General features: G+C 43.7%; 1 protein-coding gene across 1 annotated transcript; it reads left to right on the plus strand.

Annotated features, from left to right (window-relative positions):
• The first annotated feature begins 5,932 nt into the window (after nt 1-5,932).
• On the plus strand, nt 5,933-17,718 carry LAMP5 (lysosomal associated membrane protein family member 5). Its single transcript, XM_060079021.1, has 5 exons — nt 5,933-5,996; nt 6,527-6,699; nt 7,325-7,430; nt 8,792-8,980; nt 17,540-17,718. The coding sequence occupies exons 1-5, from the start codon at nt 5,933-5,935 to the stop codon at nt 17,716-17,718; spliced, it is 711 nt and encodes a 236-aa protein (XP_059935004.1).
• The last annotated feature ends 1,809 nt before the right edge of the window (nt 17,719-19,527 follow it).

Below are 19,527 nucleotides of genomic sequence, written 5' to 3' on the forward strand. Positions count from 1 at the left end.
TCAAGCTCCCCCCGGCTTTTCTCCGGGCGGGGGAGGGACCCAAGAGGCGCGAGGCCGGCAGAGCTCCGGGGTCTCACCGCCCACCCTCCCCGCCCCAGCGTGGGGTTTGCCAACGCTTCCCGGCCTTGGAAGCTCCAAAGAAAGTCGCGGGGAGCCAGAGAACACTCTCTGCCAGGAACTTACTTCCTCCCTTTCTGGTCCTAATTCCCCTCGACATCAGAACACAAAAGAGCCCGGAGCTGCTGTCCAACAGCAGAGGCCCGAACTCGCCCAACTCCAGCACCCTCGGAACTGATCCTTCTTACCCGGCTTTGGAGCCGGCTTGGACCACACCTCTGCAAGGTTCCTCTCTCACCTCCACACCGGGAGCAGCTTCGCGAACGTGCGGTGAAGTCCAACCCGGGTGCCTGGCGCCGACGTCTTTCCCCTGCTGAGGTCGCCGCGAACTCGGCGTGCGGGCCGCTGGGCGCACCGCCGCAGCGCGCATCTCTTGTCTCTCGGGCAGAAGCAGACAGGGCTGGAGTCCGCAGCCCCAGCCCCGCCAAGCTCCAGACTCGAGCAACCGGGCCCACGTGCCTCGGTGTCACCCAAAGGTAACGCCGAGGGCCGCAATCCGTGAGTCTAGATCTGTGCAGCCTTCTTGCTCGTTGGGATAGAAAGCTTTAGTAATGGAAATCCTCAGCGGTTTTATTTTTTGTTTGTTTGTTTGGGTTTTTTGGTTTTGCTTTTGTGTGTTTTTTTTTTTTTTTTTTTTTCCCTAGAAAGAATTGCTCAGATCACTTCCTAACTAAGGTCACTCATAGAAGCGGGCATGCTGTCCTGGAAGGATCCTGTAGGAAAGGCATGTTGAAGACCAGAGAGGTGAAACCATTCCTCCCAGAAGTTTTTGTTAGTGGAGTAATAAAGCTAACATATTGCTTCCTAGATTCCCGTACCAGTCGTCTTTCCAACACACTGAAGACTCTTTCTTCTTTCCTTTTCTTGGTTACCAGAGCAAGCATCTTGCAATGGTTTCAAATAAACAGCTATAGAAACATCCCAAACTTACAACATCAGAACACCCCAGGGCAACTCCGGGGCTCCAGGTCTGCACCAGCAAAGCTTCCTTCCAAGCTCAGCTGACTGGCCGCCCCACTCTCCCCCTCCCCCCCATAGCAGTTAATATAAATTTCCCTTAGTTCCAACACATCTTCAGGTGAATATGCAGAAAACTGCAAATAGGGAGCTTAAAGAGTAGTTAACTGGGAATAAGGAACCCCTGTGATACACATAAAAGAAATTTTAAAGAAGTGCATTATCTCAGAACTCAGAGAGCAAACTGTTGTAAATGAGCCACAGCTTGTCTAACCTTAAGCCCACTGGGATAGCTGTTAGTATTTCTTGGAGAAAAAAACTTCTTAAAGGACTTTTTAAAATTATCAATTGACTCTTGTCTTTTACAGAAAAGTACCGGGTCCCCCCTGGGTTAAGATTTTCCTCACTGCCAGGAAAGCCAAGAGGACTGATTGTACTCAGTAGCCTAAAATTTTACACATTGAAGCTAGCGGTAGCTATCATAAACTGTTTTAAAAAAAAAAAGTTAACTAATTACTGACTCAAGAGATAAAAATAATTCCTTTGCTCTTGAACCTTTCAGGAATGATCACCTGGCCTCACCATCTGCTTATTCAGGTATTTTTTTTAGAGACACTTTGTTCGCTGCATTCCCTCCTATGTGAAGGCATTTATCCTAAATGAGCTCATAAAAGGACATTTTCTAAGAACTTAGCATGAAGATACATTGCCAATGAAAGGGCTATTATTCTGGTGCCTTGTATTCTTCACTGGTTACCCTCATTGCAGAAATAGCTTGGTTTCTTTAAACTAGCTGCAGGAGAGACCAATGACAGGAAGGATGAGGGAAATTTCATCAAGGTCATGCAAGCTGAGTGCATCAGAGGGCCAAACTTAATTTTCTGATTCTTTCCACATATTCTAGGGTTTGCCAATATATGCACAAAATATTTTTATGTATACTTATTTTTCAGTTCCTATCCCAAAAGGATTTCAAAGGTTTTCAAAGGCAGTGATTAAATGAAATGAAATAATTGTTCAGTGATTAAGTTGAACACAGAAAAGGTTTTGGTAACTCGTAATTTGGGCTTAAGGGCTGTGTGCATCTTGTCCAGTTCAATTATCCCTGCTTCCTTTATCCATGTGTGCTTCCTTATCTGTGTGTGTGTGTGTGTGTGTGTGTGTGTGTGTGTGTGTGTGCTGGGTCAGGGGAGAGCATTAGTGGTGGTGGGAACAGCAGCACCAGAGTACATTTTTACATTTCACTGCAAAGTGGATTGAAACATCAACAAGCCAAATTTCAGCTGCAACAAAGCTTAGCTTTCCACTTTTGATTCTACAGACACGTCAATTGCTTGTGCAGCCAAGTATAAAGAGATACACCTAATAATTTGAATATTTAATTTTATTTAGAATGTTTTGCATATGCCATTCTTTTGCATATACCATATATGGGTAAATTACCAAATAAAGAAGTTAAATAAAGATTATGTATCAATGCTGTAAGACACTGTGGATTTGGGGGTGTAATTTCTTCTTTATTGCAAATTGATAAATGTGGAGGAATGAAGAGTTACATCTTTGCACTGACTCTCCTACTTAATATATGTTTCTTCCATCTGCATTGCCCTTCTTTATCTTTTACCTTAGATCAATTTGTCCACTTCTTTAAGATCTCCTTCTCCAAGAGGCCTCCTTGGTCAACTCCACCCCACCCTGGGGTGGCTATCTAACTTTTTCTTTCCTTAAACATCTGCACACACATTGTGCCAGGCAACCATACATCTTCATGTTTCTTCTCACTTTCTTTCATCCAAACTAAAAGTTCTATACATACAGTGGGTCTTTTCTTCCACATCCATGAAACAGTAACCACTCAATGACATGCATGAGATTCATAAAGACTAATTCAATAAGTAAATACAAGAATTGAAGAGAATCCTTTGAAGGACTTAGAGGATCTAGAAGAGATTCAAAAGCCAGTGCACTTGGGTGACATTTGTATTGACTGCCAGCAGCACTGATGAAAATTGACACAGCTATCATCCACATGAGTGTACATGTTTACGTCATTTTTTCTCCTACTTTCTCTCCCACTCAAGAAATGAAGAATGGAATGGATCCTGGAAAATTTTGTTACTATGATTTAATGGTAAGTTTTTCTCCTTTATTATCTCTTTAGTAATTTTAAAGAACTGAAGGTTTTTTTAAGGATGATTAGAAAGTATTTAATTAATGTTGGTGAAAGTTGTAGGTATAATGACCCGACTCCTATTGCAACATAAGAATCACTAAAGATAGACAAATAAGTTAATGGGTGTTTGTAAAGCTATGTTTAAGATTAAATACCCAAAGGGATTTTAAATTAATTATGCTTTGAAGATGATTCTCCCAAGAAGAGGAGTTAAAATTACTTCCTCTTTTTTTTCTTTTGACTCATTCAGTTGCTGGTCAACAAAGAGATCATTTATGTCAGGTATGGAAAGAAACCATTTTCCAAAGGAACCACCATTTGATTTGTAAATCAACTACAACAACTTAAGATTCATGACCAATGCTATGTCCCATCTAATATTTTATTATTAAAGCAGCTAATCATCAATTAATTCAGTTGCTTTTTTAACAACTTATAATTTAAGGTATCTGCAATAATGTGTCCCAAGAGAAAGTGTCCTAACTTTTACAGATATCTCTTCTACTTTTTAATGGTATTTGTTTATCTTTGGGTTTCCAAATTACCAAACATAGTGCAAGTAGTGGGTACTCAGTTAATGCTTATGGTCTAAATTAATTTGTCTTTTTTTAAAATGCTTTTATAATCATTGGCTCACTTGGCCTAACCAGACATCCCCTGAGCTATTATCCCATTTTCTTAGGTGAGGAACACTAAAATCTGTACAAGGTCGTAAAAAAGAAATAGTGAATCTTGGACTGAAATCCATTCTTTTCTTTCCTCATTTAACTATTAAAGGGAGAGAGGAAAAGAGAATATATAAATGTTCCATTACCTATATCTCATTGCTTTCTAATTTTTACAGTGCTACAGGAAAGTAAGTGTTTATTAACAATTGCTAACATGACAAATCATTAGGCATATATAAATTTTACAAATTCCACTCTCAACTGTTAATAATTGCCTTTGTATCACTCACAATTTTGTCTCAGTGCTTCTATATATATTCAGTTATGTAAAGTTATTGAGAAATGTTTGGATGAAATATCAAAATACAGAGATAAAAATAAAGATATAAAAATACAGTATTGATTTAAACATTGCTTCATAATTTGAACTGCTATTGATCTAATTATTGATATAGGAATAGGTTTGAAAAATAATTGTATAAACACTTCGTGGCAAGCATAATGTCAGAATATTATTATACTTAAAACAGCACTCTATACATTTCAGGAATGTGAGCTAGAGATCTTAGGTGTTAGCTTGTTATTTGGTCACTGAATAAAGATTTTGTCATGGAAATCAACATATGGTATATTTTAGAGTCAAATTATTATATAAGGAAAAATGAAAACGATCCCTATGAAGTTAAATACTGTGATTTTTCTATTTTAATTTCACTGACTATGTGACATTGAGGAAGGTCATTTAATTTCTCTGAGCCTCAATTTTGGGGTATGTACAACCACAATAAGGTATATCTTCCCTTGCCTACCTTCTAAGGTTGTAGGGCTGATCAAATTTGACAATGCACATGAAAACACTTTGCAATCTGCCCCTTATTATGACATTGTTTGTTTTATGACATTATATTGTTGATTTTTCATATAATGAAATAACCGCTAAGAAATAAAATATTTGGACATCACTACAATTGATTAGGACAGTATGCCTATTGCTGAAAGTGCCGTATTCTTATTTATGGAGCAAAAAATTTAAAACTCAAGCAAGCTACTAAAAAGTGTAAATATAGGAATTAGCCCAGTAGTGTTTGTTTTTTTCTGTCCCACTAGAGGCTGTAGAGTATTATATGTGTGCATGCATGTGTGTGTGTGTGTATAAGTATGACTGTCCTAAAAGATGCTACATAACCCTAACAAACTTTAGGTTCACTTACATTCCTCTTAGCAGAGTAGTCACAATATAATGAGCGAAGGTAGGTGACCCCAGAGTTCAAAGTCCTCATGCAATCAGAGAACAGAACTCACAAAAAACAAGCCCAAATAGACATACTGCATTGACTAACGGCCTCGCTTGAGGAGGCATCAGTTTAACCTGAGCTCCTGACAGCAGGGGAGAAAGGGGATGTCTCCAAATGCAGGAAGCTGTTGCCATAGCATTTTCTTTCCCTATTCCTGCCTACGCCTCCTCCCCCAAAGCAGCAACAATTTGTGCTCCACCGTTTTCCTTCAGGAGCTGGAAGCATTTTCAGAAGCCAGGACTCCAGTGGTGTGATGTCTTCACCACCTAATCACTGTACTGGTAGGGATATTGAATAAGTCAGAGGGTGCTATTAAGTTTCTCAGGATAGAATCATCTTTGCGGATGCAGTTACAGCGCAGGAAACAGACTCAGGGAGAATTTCAGCCCGTCCAAATCTCATTGGAGCTCGGCACAAGCCCAGCCACAATCACTCCAGCAATACAACCGAATCCTTTCAGCACTCGCAGCCGTGGACAGCTCCCTCGCCACGCGGTCATTTCCTCTGCAGTGAGCACACTAGCGTTCACCCTGCCCGGGTCTGTGCGGTACTCCATCCACACCAAGTCCGCCAGCGCATACGGAACGCGCGCTCCCTCCCTCCTCCCTCTCGGTGCCCCCGCCCCTCGCTCGCTCAGGCTCACTCCAGCGGCGACTTTGAGGGATTCCCTCTCGGGCGGCCTCTGCAGCAGCACCACTGGCCTTATTCGCTGCTCCGCGAGGATGGATCTCCGAAGAAGAGCCGTTCTCGGCGTGAATAGACTTCGAGTGCTTCTGATGCTCTTCCGTGAGTAGCGTTTCGGCAACCGCCAGAGCAGGGTGCACTCTTTGCAGAGAATAGAACTGGCACAGTAAAGCCATTAGCTTAAGGTCAAAACGTGGCCCTAATGTTTGGCGGATTTGTTCTTTTTTGGGGGGGAGGGGAGGACCTTCCCCTCAGTGGCAGGGAATTCCCCAGAGAGCCACACACTTGTACGCCAATCCCAGACACGATGCTGCACAGGCCTGCTTCGTGGGCTCAGAGCACTGGCCAGAAAGCTTTGGTTTAAAAGCCTAAGGTGAAGAAAAAGGCCAGTCGGATTACAAATTAGTAAGGCTTTAAATGTTTTTTAATTTTATTTTTATTATAAATTAACAGCAACAAAGTCGAATTTGTTGACGCTAGGTCAGCGAAACGGCTCGCAGAGCGCCCTGCAGCCGGCAAGGAACTTTGTCAGCCCAAAGCCCGCAGACCACCATGTCTCTCCACCCTTGTGCCCGAGACGCGTGGGCTCGCTGAGCCCCTAACCGATAGGATTTTTTGTTTGTTTTCTGCAGATACAATGGCTCGAATCATGGCAGAACAAGAAGTGGAGAATCTCTCAGGCCTTTCCACTAACCCTGAAAAAGATATATTTGTGGTGCGGGAAAATGGGACGACGTGTCTCATGGCAGAGTTTGCAGCCAAATTTATTGTCCCTTATGATGTGTGGGCCAGCAATTATGTAGATGTAAGGCACTTTTTCCCTCGAAGCTTGCTCCTAGGGCTCCAGGGACGACGGGCACCTTCCCTCAAGACCCTGTGAAGACCTGGGTCGCCCGCCTTCCCCCCTGCACCCTGCAGGCTGCTCCCAAATGCTGCATGGGGGTTCCGGCTTGTAATGCCTTCTGCTCGCCCCGCCTGCTTTGAAAGTAAATCCCTCTCTCTGCTTCCCTAACGGCCGGGTCTGCACGCAGAGCATCTAACCGCATGTTCCTGGACCTGGGAGCGCGCGCGCAAGGGAGTGCCCAGGCGTGCGACCCGGAGTTTGGACGCGCTGCCCTTTACAGCCCCCACTGGGGCTCGCGCGCTGAGGGGGTGCGGGGCGTCTGTGTTCCCAGCTAATCACGGAACAGGCTGATATCTCACTGACCCGGGGAGCTGAGGTGAAGGGCCACTGTGGCCACAACGAGTCGGAGCTGCAGGTGTTCTGGGTGGATCGCGCGTACGCGCTCAAAATGCTGTTTGTAAAGGTAACTGCTAGTGGGGCACTCAGAGGGGTCGCAGGCTCCGGGTGGGTGTGGGTAGGGGCCGCCCCTCCGTTTCCCCACCCAGATCTGCTCGGGCGGATAACGCGCGCCTCCCCCGCTCGGCAGGAAAGTCACAACACGTCGGAGGGACCCGAGGCGACGTGGAGGCTAAGCAAGGTCCAGTTTGTCTATGACTCCTCGGAGAAGACCCATTTTAAAGACGCGATCAGTGGTGAGTAGAGACCAGCAGGGCTGGGGAAGGAGCCCGGGGAAGCGCAGACACTGCAGGGATCTCAGGCTTGGAGGCCTAAGTCCTCAGGGTCAGGGCCTTGCGCTCCCAGGCCAAGTTAGCCCTGGGCTTTCTCTCCAAGGTGGAGGAAGCAAGCAGGAGCGCGGGTGGGTCCTCTGGCCTTCAGGCCTTGTAGATGCGCAGAAACCCAGGGCCTGAGGACCAGCCTGTCACCCATCACCTGATCCTGGATGAGATGTCTCTTGAGGGACTGTTTTCCTGTGGCTGCTTCAGGATGGCTTTCTTATGATTTGTCCTTTAAAGAAGCACGGAGAAGGACAAAGCTGTATTTTTATTTTCTTCTGCACCCCGGTTTTTATTCTTATGCGCTAAAACGTCAAGGGGGACAGTATGACTTTCATTTTGGGTCAGAATCTGATGGCCTTCAGATCTTTTGGCGCATTGCTCAGGCCTCACCGCAATCTTCAGTCATCCACTGCAGCCACCCCAGAGTGGATTCTGAACCATGTCCTTATTTATTAGCTTTTCATGCCCATCACTCCAACAACTACCCAGATCCTCCAAAAATATTGTGGCAAGGGATATCCAGGCTCCAAATAACAATGCTGGGATCTGCAGGCACCATCAAAGACCACATTTAAATTTATGTATTTATTTTGTAAATTGTCTGATCTACTCATAATGAAGCCTTCCATCACCTGGGCACCTGAGTTGGGAAAAGATTTTTGTTGAACATGTACAAGAATACATATGTCATCTTTTCCGTTTCACCCCTTATCATCGCAGTAAAAAGGGCAATTTTTTCTCTTCATCAAAATTCATATTCAAACATTTCCACAGTTAAATTAGACCAAAAAAAAGAAAAGAAAAAAAAAAAAAAACCTTAATCCAGAAAAGGAGGAAAAGGGGTGGGGCAGGCTTCCAAAGAATATGTATGCGTACAAGGGCATCTGCTCACAGCACTAGCAGCAGCCATGCTTTGCTGAGGAAGATATTTTATTTTTTGCAGGCCAGTGGGAGGTGTAGGATACCAAGTCACTGTTCTTTGTGGATCTTTGGAATCTCTGTTGTTAGGTCTTATATAGTAAAAAGGGTTGGGGTTTTAGGTATCACTTTATTCTTCCAAAAGGAAATTCCAAATTAATATTTAAGAAATCCATGCTCATGAAAGAATGGGTGCATTCACATTTGCATAGCCCCAGCCGAGCAAGGCAACAGGGCATGTCAGCAGAGGATCAGAGTGGGGGTCTGGGCTAAGAGGCAAAGGTCAACTATCTGGATCACCATAAGGAGGATTCTGCCAGCCCTAGGGGCCTAACCATTACTTTGGGCCTTCCCTGCAGCCGGGAAGCACACAGCCAACTCGCATCATCTCTCTGCCTTGGTCACGCCAGCTGGAAAGTCCTATGAATGTCAAGCTCAGCAGACCATTTCACTAGCCTCCAGTGATCCACAGAAGACAGTCACCATGATCCTGTCTGCGGTCCACATCCAGCCCTTTGACATCATCTCTGATTTTGTCTTCAGTGAAGGTAGGTCGGTGGGGAGGCAGGAGGAGAGGGAGAGGAAGGAAGCAAAGGCTGACCTCAAGATGGATGTGGAAGGCAACCTGCCAGGGTACCAGGCTGTTACCACTTGGACTTTCTCTAGGACATCATGGCGCTGCCTCCCTCTATAATTTTTCAAAGACTAAAGGCAACAAGCTGAATTGTATCAACTTCAATGGCTTTCTCTTTCATCTTCCCTCTCTCTCTTCCTCCTTCACTTCCTTCTTTTCCTCTCTCTTTCTCTCCCTCCCTTCTTTTTCTGTTTTCTCCCTTCCTCCCTCCCTTCTTTTTTTCCCTTCTTTTTTCATCTTTCCCTTCCTCCCCTCCTTTGCCAAAAAAGGAAAGTGGATAGGGAGAAAGATAAGAAAGTCAGCTGAAAAAAATATATAATTTTGATGCAGGTTTCCCAAGGAAAAGGCAGCTAAAAATCCCAAGCAGCTATTGAGAGAGCCATGGGTTGGAGAAGGTCCTTTGCTTGTGTGGGCATCAGTTTCACCATGGTCTCTAGACACTTCCAGCCCTAGGTCCTACCACTGTGAGTCTAAGTTTTTGTGTGACCAGAATGCAATAGAGGTGTGTGTGTATGTGTGTGTGTGTGTGTGTGTGTGTACAGGTTACAGAGACAGACTCACGAAGACCTGCCTCTGTCCAGCTCTCACCTTTGTGTGGAGGGACACCCACGAGATTCCAAGGAGGCAAGGTCCCTGATCTGCTCCCTCTGGGGCATGCAAGAAGGCTTCTTCTCAGTCTATGCGAGCCCTGGAAGGGGATCAGGCAGGATCCAGCTGGGGCAGGTTCTCCTGGTTCTCTGCATCCCAGGAGAAGGGCAGGAGAGGAGCTCACATTCTGCAATTTGTCCAAATCTAGCATCAATTTACTCTGGGCAAGTGGAGTAAGTGAATTCTTCCATTCATTTTTTTTTCTCTCTCTCTCTCTGTTGTCTGGAGGAGGTTGTTAAAGGCAGTTTGATATTCTCATTTATTCCTTGTGGTTAAGAAATGAGGAGAGATTCTGACTGCTTTATGGATGCCTACCTTTGGGCTGGCGGTCCCCAGGTGAATACAACCATTCGAATGTGTAGGATATTAAAGAATCCCCACCTGGGTCACACACAAATCCTTAAATCAGTCCCAAGGAGTCCAGCTTTCATTAAATGCCCCTCCCATTCGAAGTATACGGAATAGAATCCCTCCCCCCATGATTTATTCAGAAGGCATTTAGGAATTACTAAGTTAAACTGTCCTAAAGAGAAAAGCCTCCTTCTTATTCATCTTTGTAATTTTAGCACCAAATACAGTGCTTGGCACATTGCAGATGTCCTGTTAACTTTGGCTGAATTGATATTCTGAAGCTGTGGGCTCAATTAATAGAGACTTGCAAATGCTTCAAAGACAGGCAAATCAGAATTTAATAGATTTAGTACAGCAGCGCCATGCCTACCTGTTATGGCTCTTACCTGTATGGGCTATTCCACCTTAATGTGTTTCCTACAAAATTGAAACTAAACTAAACGCCAAGATCTTAACACTAAAAAATACTGTTGATTATGAAAGTATTTATAAAATGCAGTAGTGTCTTTCTTAAACTGAAAATAGTAAATGCAATTAAAAGTAATTGGACTGGGCTTCCCTGGTGGTGCAGTGGTTGAGAGTCCACCTGCCGATGCAGGGGACACGGGTTCATGCCCCGGTCCGGGAAGATCCCACATGCCGCAGAGCAGCTAAGCCCGTGAGCCATGGCCGCTGACCCTGAGCGTCTGGAGCCTGTGCTCTGCAATGGGAGAGGCCACAACAGTGAGAGGCCCGCGTACCGAAAAAAAAAAAAAAAAAAAAAGTAATTGGACTTATGATTATGGATGGCCCAGAATTCATTTTGAAAATATTGGATCACATAGACCCCAGGGTCCCTACCATAGATACTTCTGAGTTTGTATAGGTACTTTCAGTAGTCTCTAGTTACTTTTTGTGTTTCTCTGGTCAATGGTTTTTAGACACTTCTTCATTTCTTGGTACTACTGGTGCTATAATTGCTGCTTTTACTAGTTCCTTATCACAGTCTCACCCTAACCCTCTCTGGGTTATTTCTAAGTTCCTGTTTATAGTCATTTATGAATGGAGAAATCAGATCTCATAGATGTTAGAATTGTGTACAAAATAAGAGTAAATGAGTACTGAATAAGGACCAGAGCTATTTTCCTAAAAATCAGTGATATTCTTGGCATAGATTTAATGATGTTTTTGCATAAAAAGCAGTTTTTATCCACTTCCAGGGCTTGAATGGATAGATTTAGAGAGTTTGTAAGCATGTATAACTTCCCAAACACAGATATATTAAGCACAAGCAAATTGCTCTTGTCTCACCCAGGCTTTTCTGGGGAATAATTAGGGTGTTGCCTCCTGTCTGGTGCCCTGGGGCTCAAGCCTTGACACTCCTGGGAGGAGGCAAGCCTCATTCAGGATCACTCACTGAATCCATGTGCCTTTGTGTGGCAGGGCTCCTTTTGTTCCTGGTTCCTCCTGTCTGTGGCTCTCAGCACCTGCCCCCAGTGTGTTTTGTAAGAGATCATTTTATTTGATTTGGTGGAATCTGAAAGATTCCTTTTGGAGTGCCTTTTCGGGACCTGGCACTTGGACCCCACTCCCCAGAATAGAAAGAGGCTCTGATGTGTTGCTAATGCCTGTGTGGGTGAGTGAAGCCTGCCTGCGTGGCGGTGGGGAGGGCATCTGGTCCTATGTCTGACGCCCACTGCAGGGCTGTGTACACGCGTTCTGTCATGTGCAAGCAGGACCTGCAGCATAAGGGCTTCCAGTGAAGAACCTATTCCCTGTGTAAGGGGGTCATGCCTGGCAGTCTGCAGTCTCCCACCTGCCTCCTTCATAGATTCTGAGAAAAGCAAGGAAGGGTCAGTGAAATGGGTTAGTGGACACTCATAGAGGCTGAAAGCAGCCCAGATAGGGATGGCATCTTTATCACACAAATCCCTTTAGACCATTGAGCTTGGCTACTACGCTGACCTCCAATGAAAGTAGCCCAGAGGCTCCAGATCACTGCACAGCTCTGGTGATCTTGTTAACATGCCAAGTCAAGTCTGGTTCCATAGGTCTGGGGGCGGGGCCCAAGAGGCTCCATTTCTAGCAAACTCCTTGCTGATACTGCTGGTCCATGGCAAACTGTTGCTAGAGGGATTTGAGGGATTTTGAGCTGATCAAGTGATATGACCATGAGAGGCAGCAACACACAACCTTCATTGGGTGGCACTTGGGCAGGTTGTGTAAAGAAAGCCCCTCACAGCATGGGACTGTCCAGCAGAAGGCTTACAGCACCCTGGGGACCACTATCCCAAAGGAAAGGAGGATAAGGGATGTCCTGGCAGGGAGAGGGGTGTCAGGAGGGTGCTTATGGGTCTAGGTGATGTCACTTAGCAGCACGGGGAGGAATCTTCGGGTCAGAGAGCTCGGGGAACAGCAGAAGCTTAGGGCCTTATCTATCCTATCAGTGGGTAACAGCTGTTGGGTGAGATTTGTAGGCAAAGCAGACAGGCCCTAAATGGCTAAACATGTCTGTTTAGGGTGTTTTGTTTTTTTTTTTTTTAATAATTGGATGTGGGTCTCAGCCTGCAGTGAAAATATAAACCACCGAGGGGCCAATCCATGGAGGCCAGCTTATTTCTATAACAGGTACACTTGGTGTGGCAACTCTCAGCCTGCAGTTCAAGGCAGCCCATGTGTCTCAGCTGGTGTTGGGTAACTTGTCCTTCCACAATTCATTCCTGGTAGTGAGTCCCTTTGAGGCCCCAGGAGAATTCTGACTGTGCTAGCATGGAGGATGCATCACTGGGAGGGAACAGATCAGCCTGAGTATTTCAATGGCTTGAATTAAAGGTGACTCTCACGCATAAAGACAGAAGAAACGTAATGGAACACGAAGGTGCCTCTGTGCCCCTTTGTTAAACACTCAGGTTTAATGGGCATTTAAGTCACCACATATAGACTGGGCCCGTCTTAATTCTCAAAGGGGGAAACAAACAAATAAAGAGACCTGTGAAGAAGGTACTGAGATCCCTGTTTACAGGGGAGAAGCTGAGGCTCAGGGGTAAAGTTACTGGCCAAGACTGAGCTCCTTGTGGCTGCCAGGGCTGGGACAGGAACGTGTCTTTGGGTATCAGATCCTGTGCTCTTAGCCTCTCCAAGCCTCAGCTGCTGCAGCTGAGCAACTGTACCAAACATGTGAATGCAGGGGGCCATCTTCAGAAAGGTTGTCGGGTGCTCTGAATTCATGAGCTTATCATTGTTTCTAACAGTGTGTTTGGGAGATACCACCTGATCTGTATTTTACCCAGATCTATAGGACAAGTGATCTGTGTTTTAGTGGAAATGAATGTACATCACCCCCAGTTGAGCGCCCCAAGACTGGCTGCCATGCTGCAAACCAGGGCATGATGTGCTGATGCTGATCCAGAGTGCTGTGTACACCTGTGGTTTGCATGACACCTCCTAGCCAAGAAACATGCCACCTGAGTAGTTGCTCCATCTCAGAGCCTCCTGGGGAAGCATCCAGAGGGAGACAATTCTGTTATTAACACCACAGAGAACTGTGTCGAGGGCTGGAATACAGAGGCCTAGCACAGGGCCACATAGCCAGCCATTTGTAGAATTCTCTGTTCTTGCTACTGCTCTGGAGCCTAGTGTTTTAGGTTGGGTTTCCCAAGAAGCACTTCCTCTATAAGTATGTAAGGGCAAGTCCTTTATTTAGGTGGTTCTAGAAGGCACTGCTAGGGGAGTGGGGAAGTGAGATGGGAAGGCAAGGAAGCTAGTACAGGTGCATAAGTGAGCAGGTTAGCACTGTGGGCACCAGGGCTCACACTACTGGAACTTCTGGGAAAGAGTGTGGTACTCACCCGAATTACCCTCCAACTCCCATCTGCCACTGATGGCTGCTGGGATGGGGAAGGGGGGCGTTGACTCTCCAGGATGTCTAACCTGCCTGTCAAAGCCCATTGGAATGGGTGGGAATGGTGAATACCAAGGTCATAGGACCCTGTCAGTGTCTGTACACCAGTACACCCAGGACTAGGATATAGGAACATTCCCTGCCCTGATGGAGCTTACAGTCTAGTGGGAAAGAGTTTATACAGCTCTTCCTTGTGCACAGGGATGCTCCTGGCACACAGTGGCATCAATCAGTAATCGTTTTCTTATTTACTGTTGTGCTTACATCTTGGTGAGAGTATCTGCTTGTCTCCAGCCAAAGATCGCCAAAGCCCACTCCTCCTAACAGCTTCTCAGTACACAAAATACATTTTGCTGAGGTTACAGGAGTCCCGAGCCAGTCCAGAGAAGATATGGAAAGAGGGGCAAGCCCCTCCCTCCAGTTGCCCTATCAGACAGCAGAGGGAAGCACGGCCAGCAGAAGGCTTGCCCACCTTCTCCAACAAAAAAAAAGTCTGTGGCACTAGCAGAGCTGGAGAAAGCAATCAGCTTGCCTCCTTGTCCGTGGCCCATCTCAATGCTGTTCGTTTGGAGCTGCTTTTCATTAAGAGCTTTTACAGTGTGTTTGCCTCAGGGAGTAAATACAACTTTAAAATGTTGTGGTCATCAAACAAAACAAAATAACACACACGTCTAGAAAACAGAACCTAAGTTTGAGGATTGAATTGGGCACACCAGGTTTATGGTTGAGGGGACTTGAGCTGGCAGCTGGCATTTACACAATTTTGTCTGATCTGCCTTCATCTGGTTCTTTGCAATGACTGGGCTGGTTGGTGCTTTTTCCAATCATGGGCCATCCACCCTGGGCCTCGGTTTTGTGTTCTCTAGAACTGTAAGTCCAGCCAGGGCAGAGGTGTGAGGGACCCCAAGACCTGTGGAGATGAACAGGGAGTCAGGGGTCTCCGAGCACCCAAAGCCAGATGCTGAGCTGGGCTAAGCCAAGGGATGCTCTTCTCCCAGGCAGAGATGGAGGCCAGCTGTCCTTGCTCTATAATCTGTGGGTTGTATAATCAGTTCATTGCACAGGATCTTAACCCTGGAGTGCATAGGGTTTGTGTATAGAATTCAGGGGGTCTGTAATTTCAGTAGGAAACATTTACATCTTTATTTTCATTAAGTTCTAATTAATGTTTAACATTTCCTTCAATTATAAATAAAGGTAACAACCCACAGTAGTATTAGTCATACCTATGACTTTGCCACCAATATAAATAATAGTCTTTTTCTTCCCACATGTTTGTGTAGATCTTGCAAAGTAACAATTATGCTTCTCCCGACTTTGCAATCACAGCCAGTATACCTGTGTACTAATATATATATATATATATATATATATATATATATATATATATATATATATATATATATTTATTTATTTATATAACTGTCCCTCATATTATTTTAAAATATTTTAATAAATGCACTTCAGTGTAGTTTGTTTTCTTTGTAATCGTATGTATTTTATTTTTATGCAGTTATAAGTATTCTGAGAAGGGGTATACTTTCATTACACTAACACTAAAAAGATTATAACCTCTGCTTTAGTGGGTCATGACCAGCACTATTTTAAATGAAAGAGAATAGTATAGAGGCTAAATTATTAGAGGAACAAAGTAAGGAAAACCATTGTTTTATAACACTTTGGTTTTAGTTATGTATGTTTACGTATGTTCTGGGTTGTAATGTAAAATACTGTTTTTCCTGGGGGTCAAAGGCAGAGTTTGAAGACAGTGGCTTAAGCCTGAGAGGGGAATGCGTGTTTTTTTTTTTTTAATGGGTTCACAATCTCTCACCTAAAACCCTTGGGGCTAGATGTTTTTCAGAATTCTGAATAATTTTGGACTTTAGGAAGATAATACAGTGCATTGTCCATAAATTATATAAGACCCAGAAGACTCAGGGAAGCTCCTGTAATCAAACAGATTAATGAATCTGTTTCCTGCAGTGAAATATATGAATCTTCATGCTAAGGAGGAGAAATGAGAATCAGAGCAACCAGCTTTTGCTGCCAAATGAATGATACAAAGTACTTGTGGTTTCTAGAGCTTTGTGGAGTTTGGAATGGTGGGTAAGGGAAAGAGGGCTCAGGAATTCCCCTTTCTTTGACCACTTAATGAATGGGGATGGGTGGGGAAGGGGATTCAGTATTTTTCATGATAATTTTTGACATCCCCTTATTTTCCCATAATTACTTTTGACTTCTTGTCCATAGTTTAATACTCCCTTTATATTCTTCTTCCAGTGATGTGTTTAATTCAGGTTTTCTCCTAAGGCAACAGAACAATTTTTAAATAAATAAACTATAATAATATTTTAACCATAATTTTTTGCCAAAATACACCATGCTTTTCTCCTCTATCTTCTTTAAAGGATGGTGTATTAGATGATTTTCCCCATAACTATACCAAATTTTTATCCATTTAAAGCTAATACTTTTGGCACCACAATTCTGATACCAGTTCTGATGTGTGTGGTGTAAATCCATCAAACTCTACACTTTTTTTAAAATGGTGGTATAATTTACATATATCAAAACGCACAAATCTGAAGTGTTAACTCAATATGTGTTTACCTATACTTGCAGTCACATAACCCTCACCTAAATCAGCATTCAGAACATTTCCATCACACCTGAAGTTCTCTTGTGTCCTGTTCTGCAAAACACACTGTTCCCTACTTCTCTGACTTCAGTCACCATAGACTTAGTTTTGCCTGCTCTTGAACTTCATATAAATGGAGTCATACAACATGTACTCTTTTGTGTCTGACAGTTTTCACTCAACATAATATTTTTGAGATGCATCCATTTTGTTACATGTAGCCATAGTTCATTCCTTTGTTCATTAATTGTTGATTAATATTCCATTGTATGAATATACCACAGTTTATTTATCCATTCTACTCTGATGGACATTTTGGTTGTTTCTGGTTTTAAGCTCTTATGAATAAAGCTTCTATGAACATTTATGTTCAAGTCTTTTTGTGTCCATATGTTTTCATTGTTCTTGGTTAAATTCCTAGGAGTGGAATGCTGGGTTATAAGGTAGGTGTATATTTATCCTTACCTTATTACAAAGTGATTGTACCATTTCCCACCAACGGTGGACAAGAGCTCCAATTGCTCTGTATCACTGACAACACCTGGTAATTTCAGACTTTCTAAAAGGTGTATTTTGTCTGCTATTCTATGTACATTATACACCAGTAAAAAGTTTTAAAAATTAAATAAATAATAAAAATGATGGTGGTTGTGCCTAATGCCCAAACTCCAAAAATTTGCATAAGTCATTTGGAAGTTTTATTGACATTGGCCAGGAATCCAATAACCTGAATGTTGCCCTATTTAACTGATGTATTTTTATTTTACACTATGCAGAAATTTTAGATTGGGCCTTAAGTTTGGTTGGGAAATATTGTTTCTGAAAAAGAAAATATCTCTGAAGTTTCCTTGAGAAATCTTCTCACCTCTATCTGCCTTTTAGTTTTCTTGAGCAGACTTATGATTCAGAATGTTTTGGCAGGAGCTCATTGCTTTTCTTCTTCTTTCCCATTTCAGAGCATAAATGCCCAGTGGATGAGCGGGAGCAGTTGGAGGAAACCTTGCCCCTGATTTTGGGGCTCATCTTGGGCCTCGTCATTGTGGTAACGCTGGTAATTTACCATCTCCACCACAAAATGACTGCCAACCAGGTCCAGATCCCTAGGGACCGATCCCAATATAAGCACATGGGCTAGAAACTATTAGACAGACAGACCCCAGCCCCCCTCCACTGGCTGGATCAGGTAGAAAAACAAAAGCACTTTCCACCTGTACATGGAATATACCAACATAGCTGCAATCAAACAGACCTGGGTATTCAAGGCTCGCTTGACCTGCATCCATGCTTAAACCCCGGGCTGGGGGGATTCTTTTGGATTCATGGGGTGAAGGACAGTTGCTGGGGAGTAGAAGGAAGGGGTCAGCAGCTTTCACACTCATCGTGGCTTGGCTTTGACTCTCCAAGGAGCAACTCATAAAACTCGGAGAGGTATCTGACTCTGAAGTTTAGGGATTGAAACCACACTTTGTTCGGAAAGACACCCCTTAAGCTTTGAGAGGAATATTGGAGGCTTTGCTCCCTTGAACACAGATGGCTTACCCTATACTGTTGTCATCGTACACAAAATACAGCCTCATGCTCCCTGCAGCAAGACCGCTGAAAGTGACTCATGCTTCTGGCTGGCGTTCTGCATGTCTAGTGATTGTCTTGGGAATGTTTCACTGCTACCTGAACCCAGTGAATTCACAGCACAAGAACCTGTTTAATGTAACTATGCAGAGTTGTTTGGACTTCATAGTGTGACAGGTCCAAGTAAGGGGACCTGAAGAATCAATCCATGTGAGTTTGTTTTACAAAATGAATTAAAACACACTACTGTCTAACATTTGAATGCTTTCTTGAAACAAGAAAACAAACTAAAATGGTTTCTGGGGCACCCAGAGGAGAGAGGGGAATGATGAAGACGGGATTTCATTTCTGCAAGGGGAAAAGCAAAGAGAGAGCAAGGAAACAAAGGGGGGGGGGCGGGGGAGTTGGCTTTTCCAGGTGAAAAAAACGTGGATTTATTTTGGCAAATAGAAGTAGTTTTAATAATGGCACCTCTTGAACGATTGGTCTAATATAGCTTCTGGTGCTTCTTGGTCTTGAGTCTGGCATTTCACTTTGGATTAAAAAGCTGGACTGAACATAGTAGCTTAGGTTGAGTTTTATTTGTGATAAAATGTAATTTACTGAAATTCCCTAGAGAAATGTACATAGTTTGGATTTCACTCACTTTCTACATAATCATTTTTCAGAAGATCTGAGCAGGGGTAGGGGAAATCCTTTTCTTTGGTGTTAGGGTGGGAATCCCTCTACCCTGTAAAATCATCACCATATGAGAGGAAGCTCATGAGTTATCTCCCCAAGTCTTCAATTGTTGACAGTAGCACATCCTTATAAGTTCATTATACCAGCAAATCTTGATAACTATCAGCCAGTTGCTCTCCTATTATCCATTTGTTTGCTGCTCTGGCAACCTCGGTCTTTCCCTGCATGACTTCTTCTCAGTGTCTGCCTGGTCAGTGAGGAACAAGCCCTGATTCCTCATGAAAGTTGCCTGTTGTACAAGAAAAAAGAGATGCCTTTGGTGCCAGTGGAGGCAGACAACCCCCACCCCACCCACGTGTCCTCCACCCTTCCGTCATCTGTGATCATCTCACCCCCACGCCGCAGACATGACAAGCCCTTTCCCTTTTAGCATCTCATGTATTTTTAGGAAACTTCCTATTTATCTGGAACCATTCAAGGATCTGGGGAGAAACAGATGCTTAGATGTATCCCCTTTAGAAAACATTTTTAGGCTTTCTGAGTTGTACCTCTGAAAACTCCATCTTTACTTAATTTAATCTACTTTTACAAAAGTAAATTCATATTTTTTTAAAATTTTGCTTTCACAAGACAGGACTCATTACTATTTTTGGAATTGTCATTCATTCATTCAACAAACAGTTTTTGAGCACCT

This window comes from Mesoplodon densirostris, chromosome 16 (assembly GCF_025265405.1).
Source record: "Mesoplodon densirostris isolate mMesDen1 chromosome 16, mMesDen1 primary haplotype, whole genome shotgun sequence".
Taxonomy (NCBI): domain Eukaryota; kingdom Metazoa; phylum Chordata; class Mammalia; order Artiodactyla; family Ziphiidae; genus Mesoplodon; species Mesoplodon densirostris.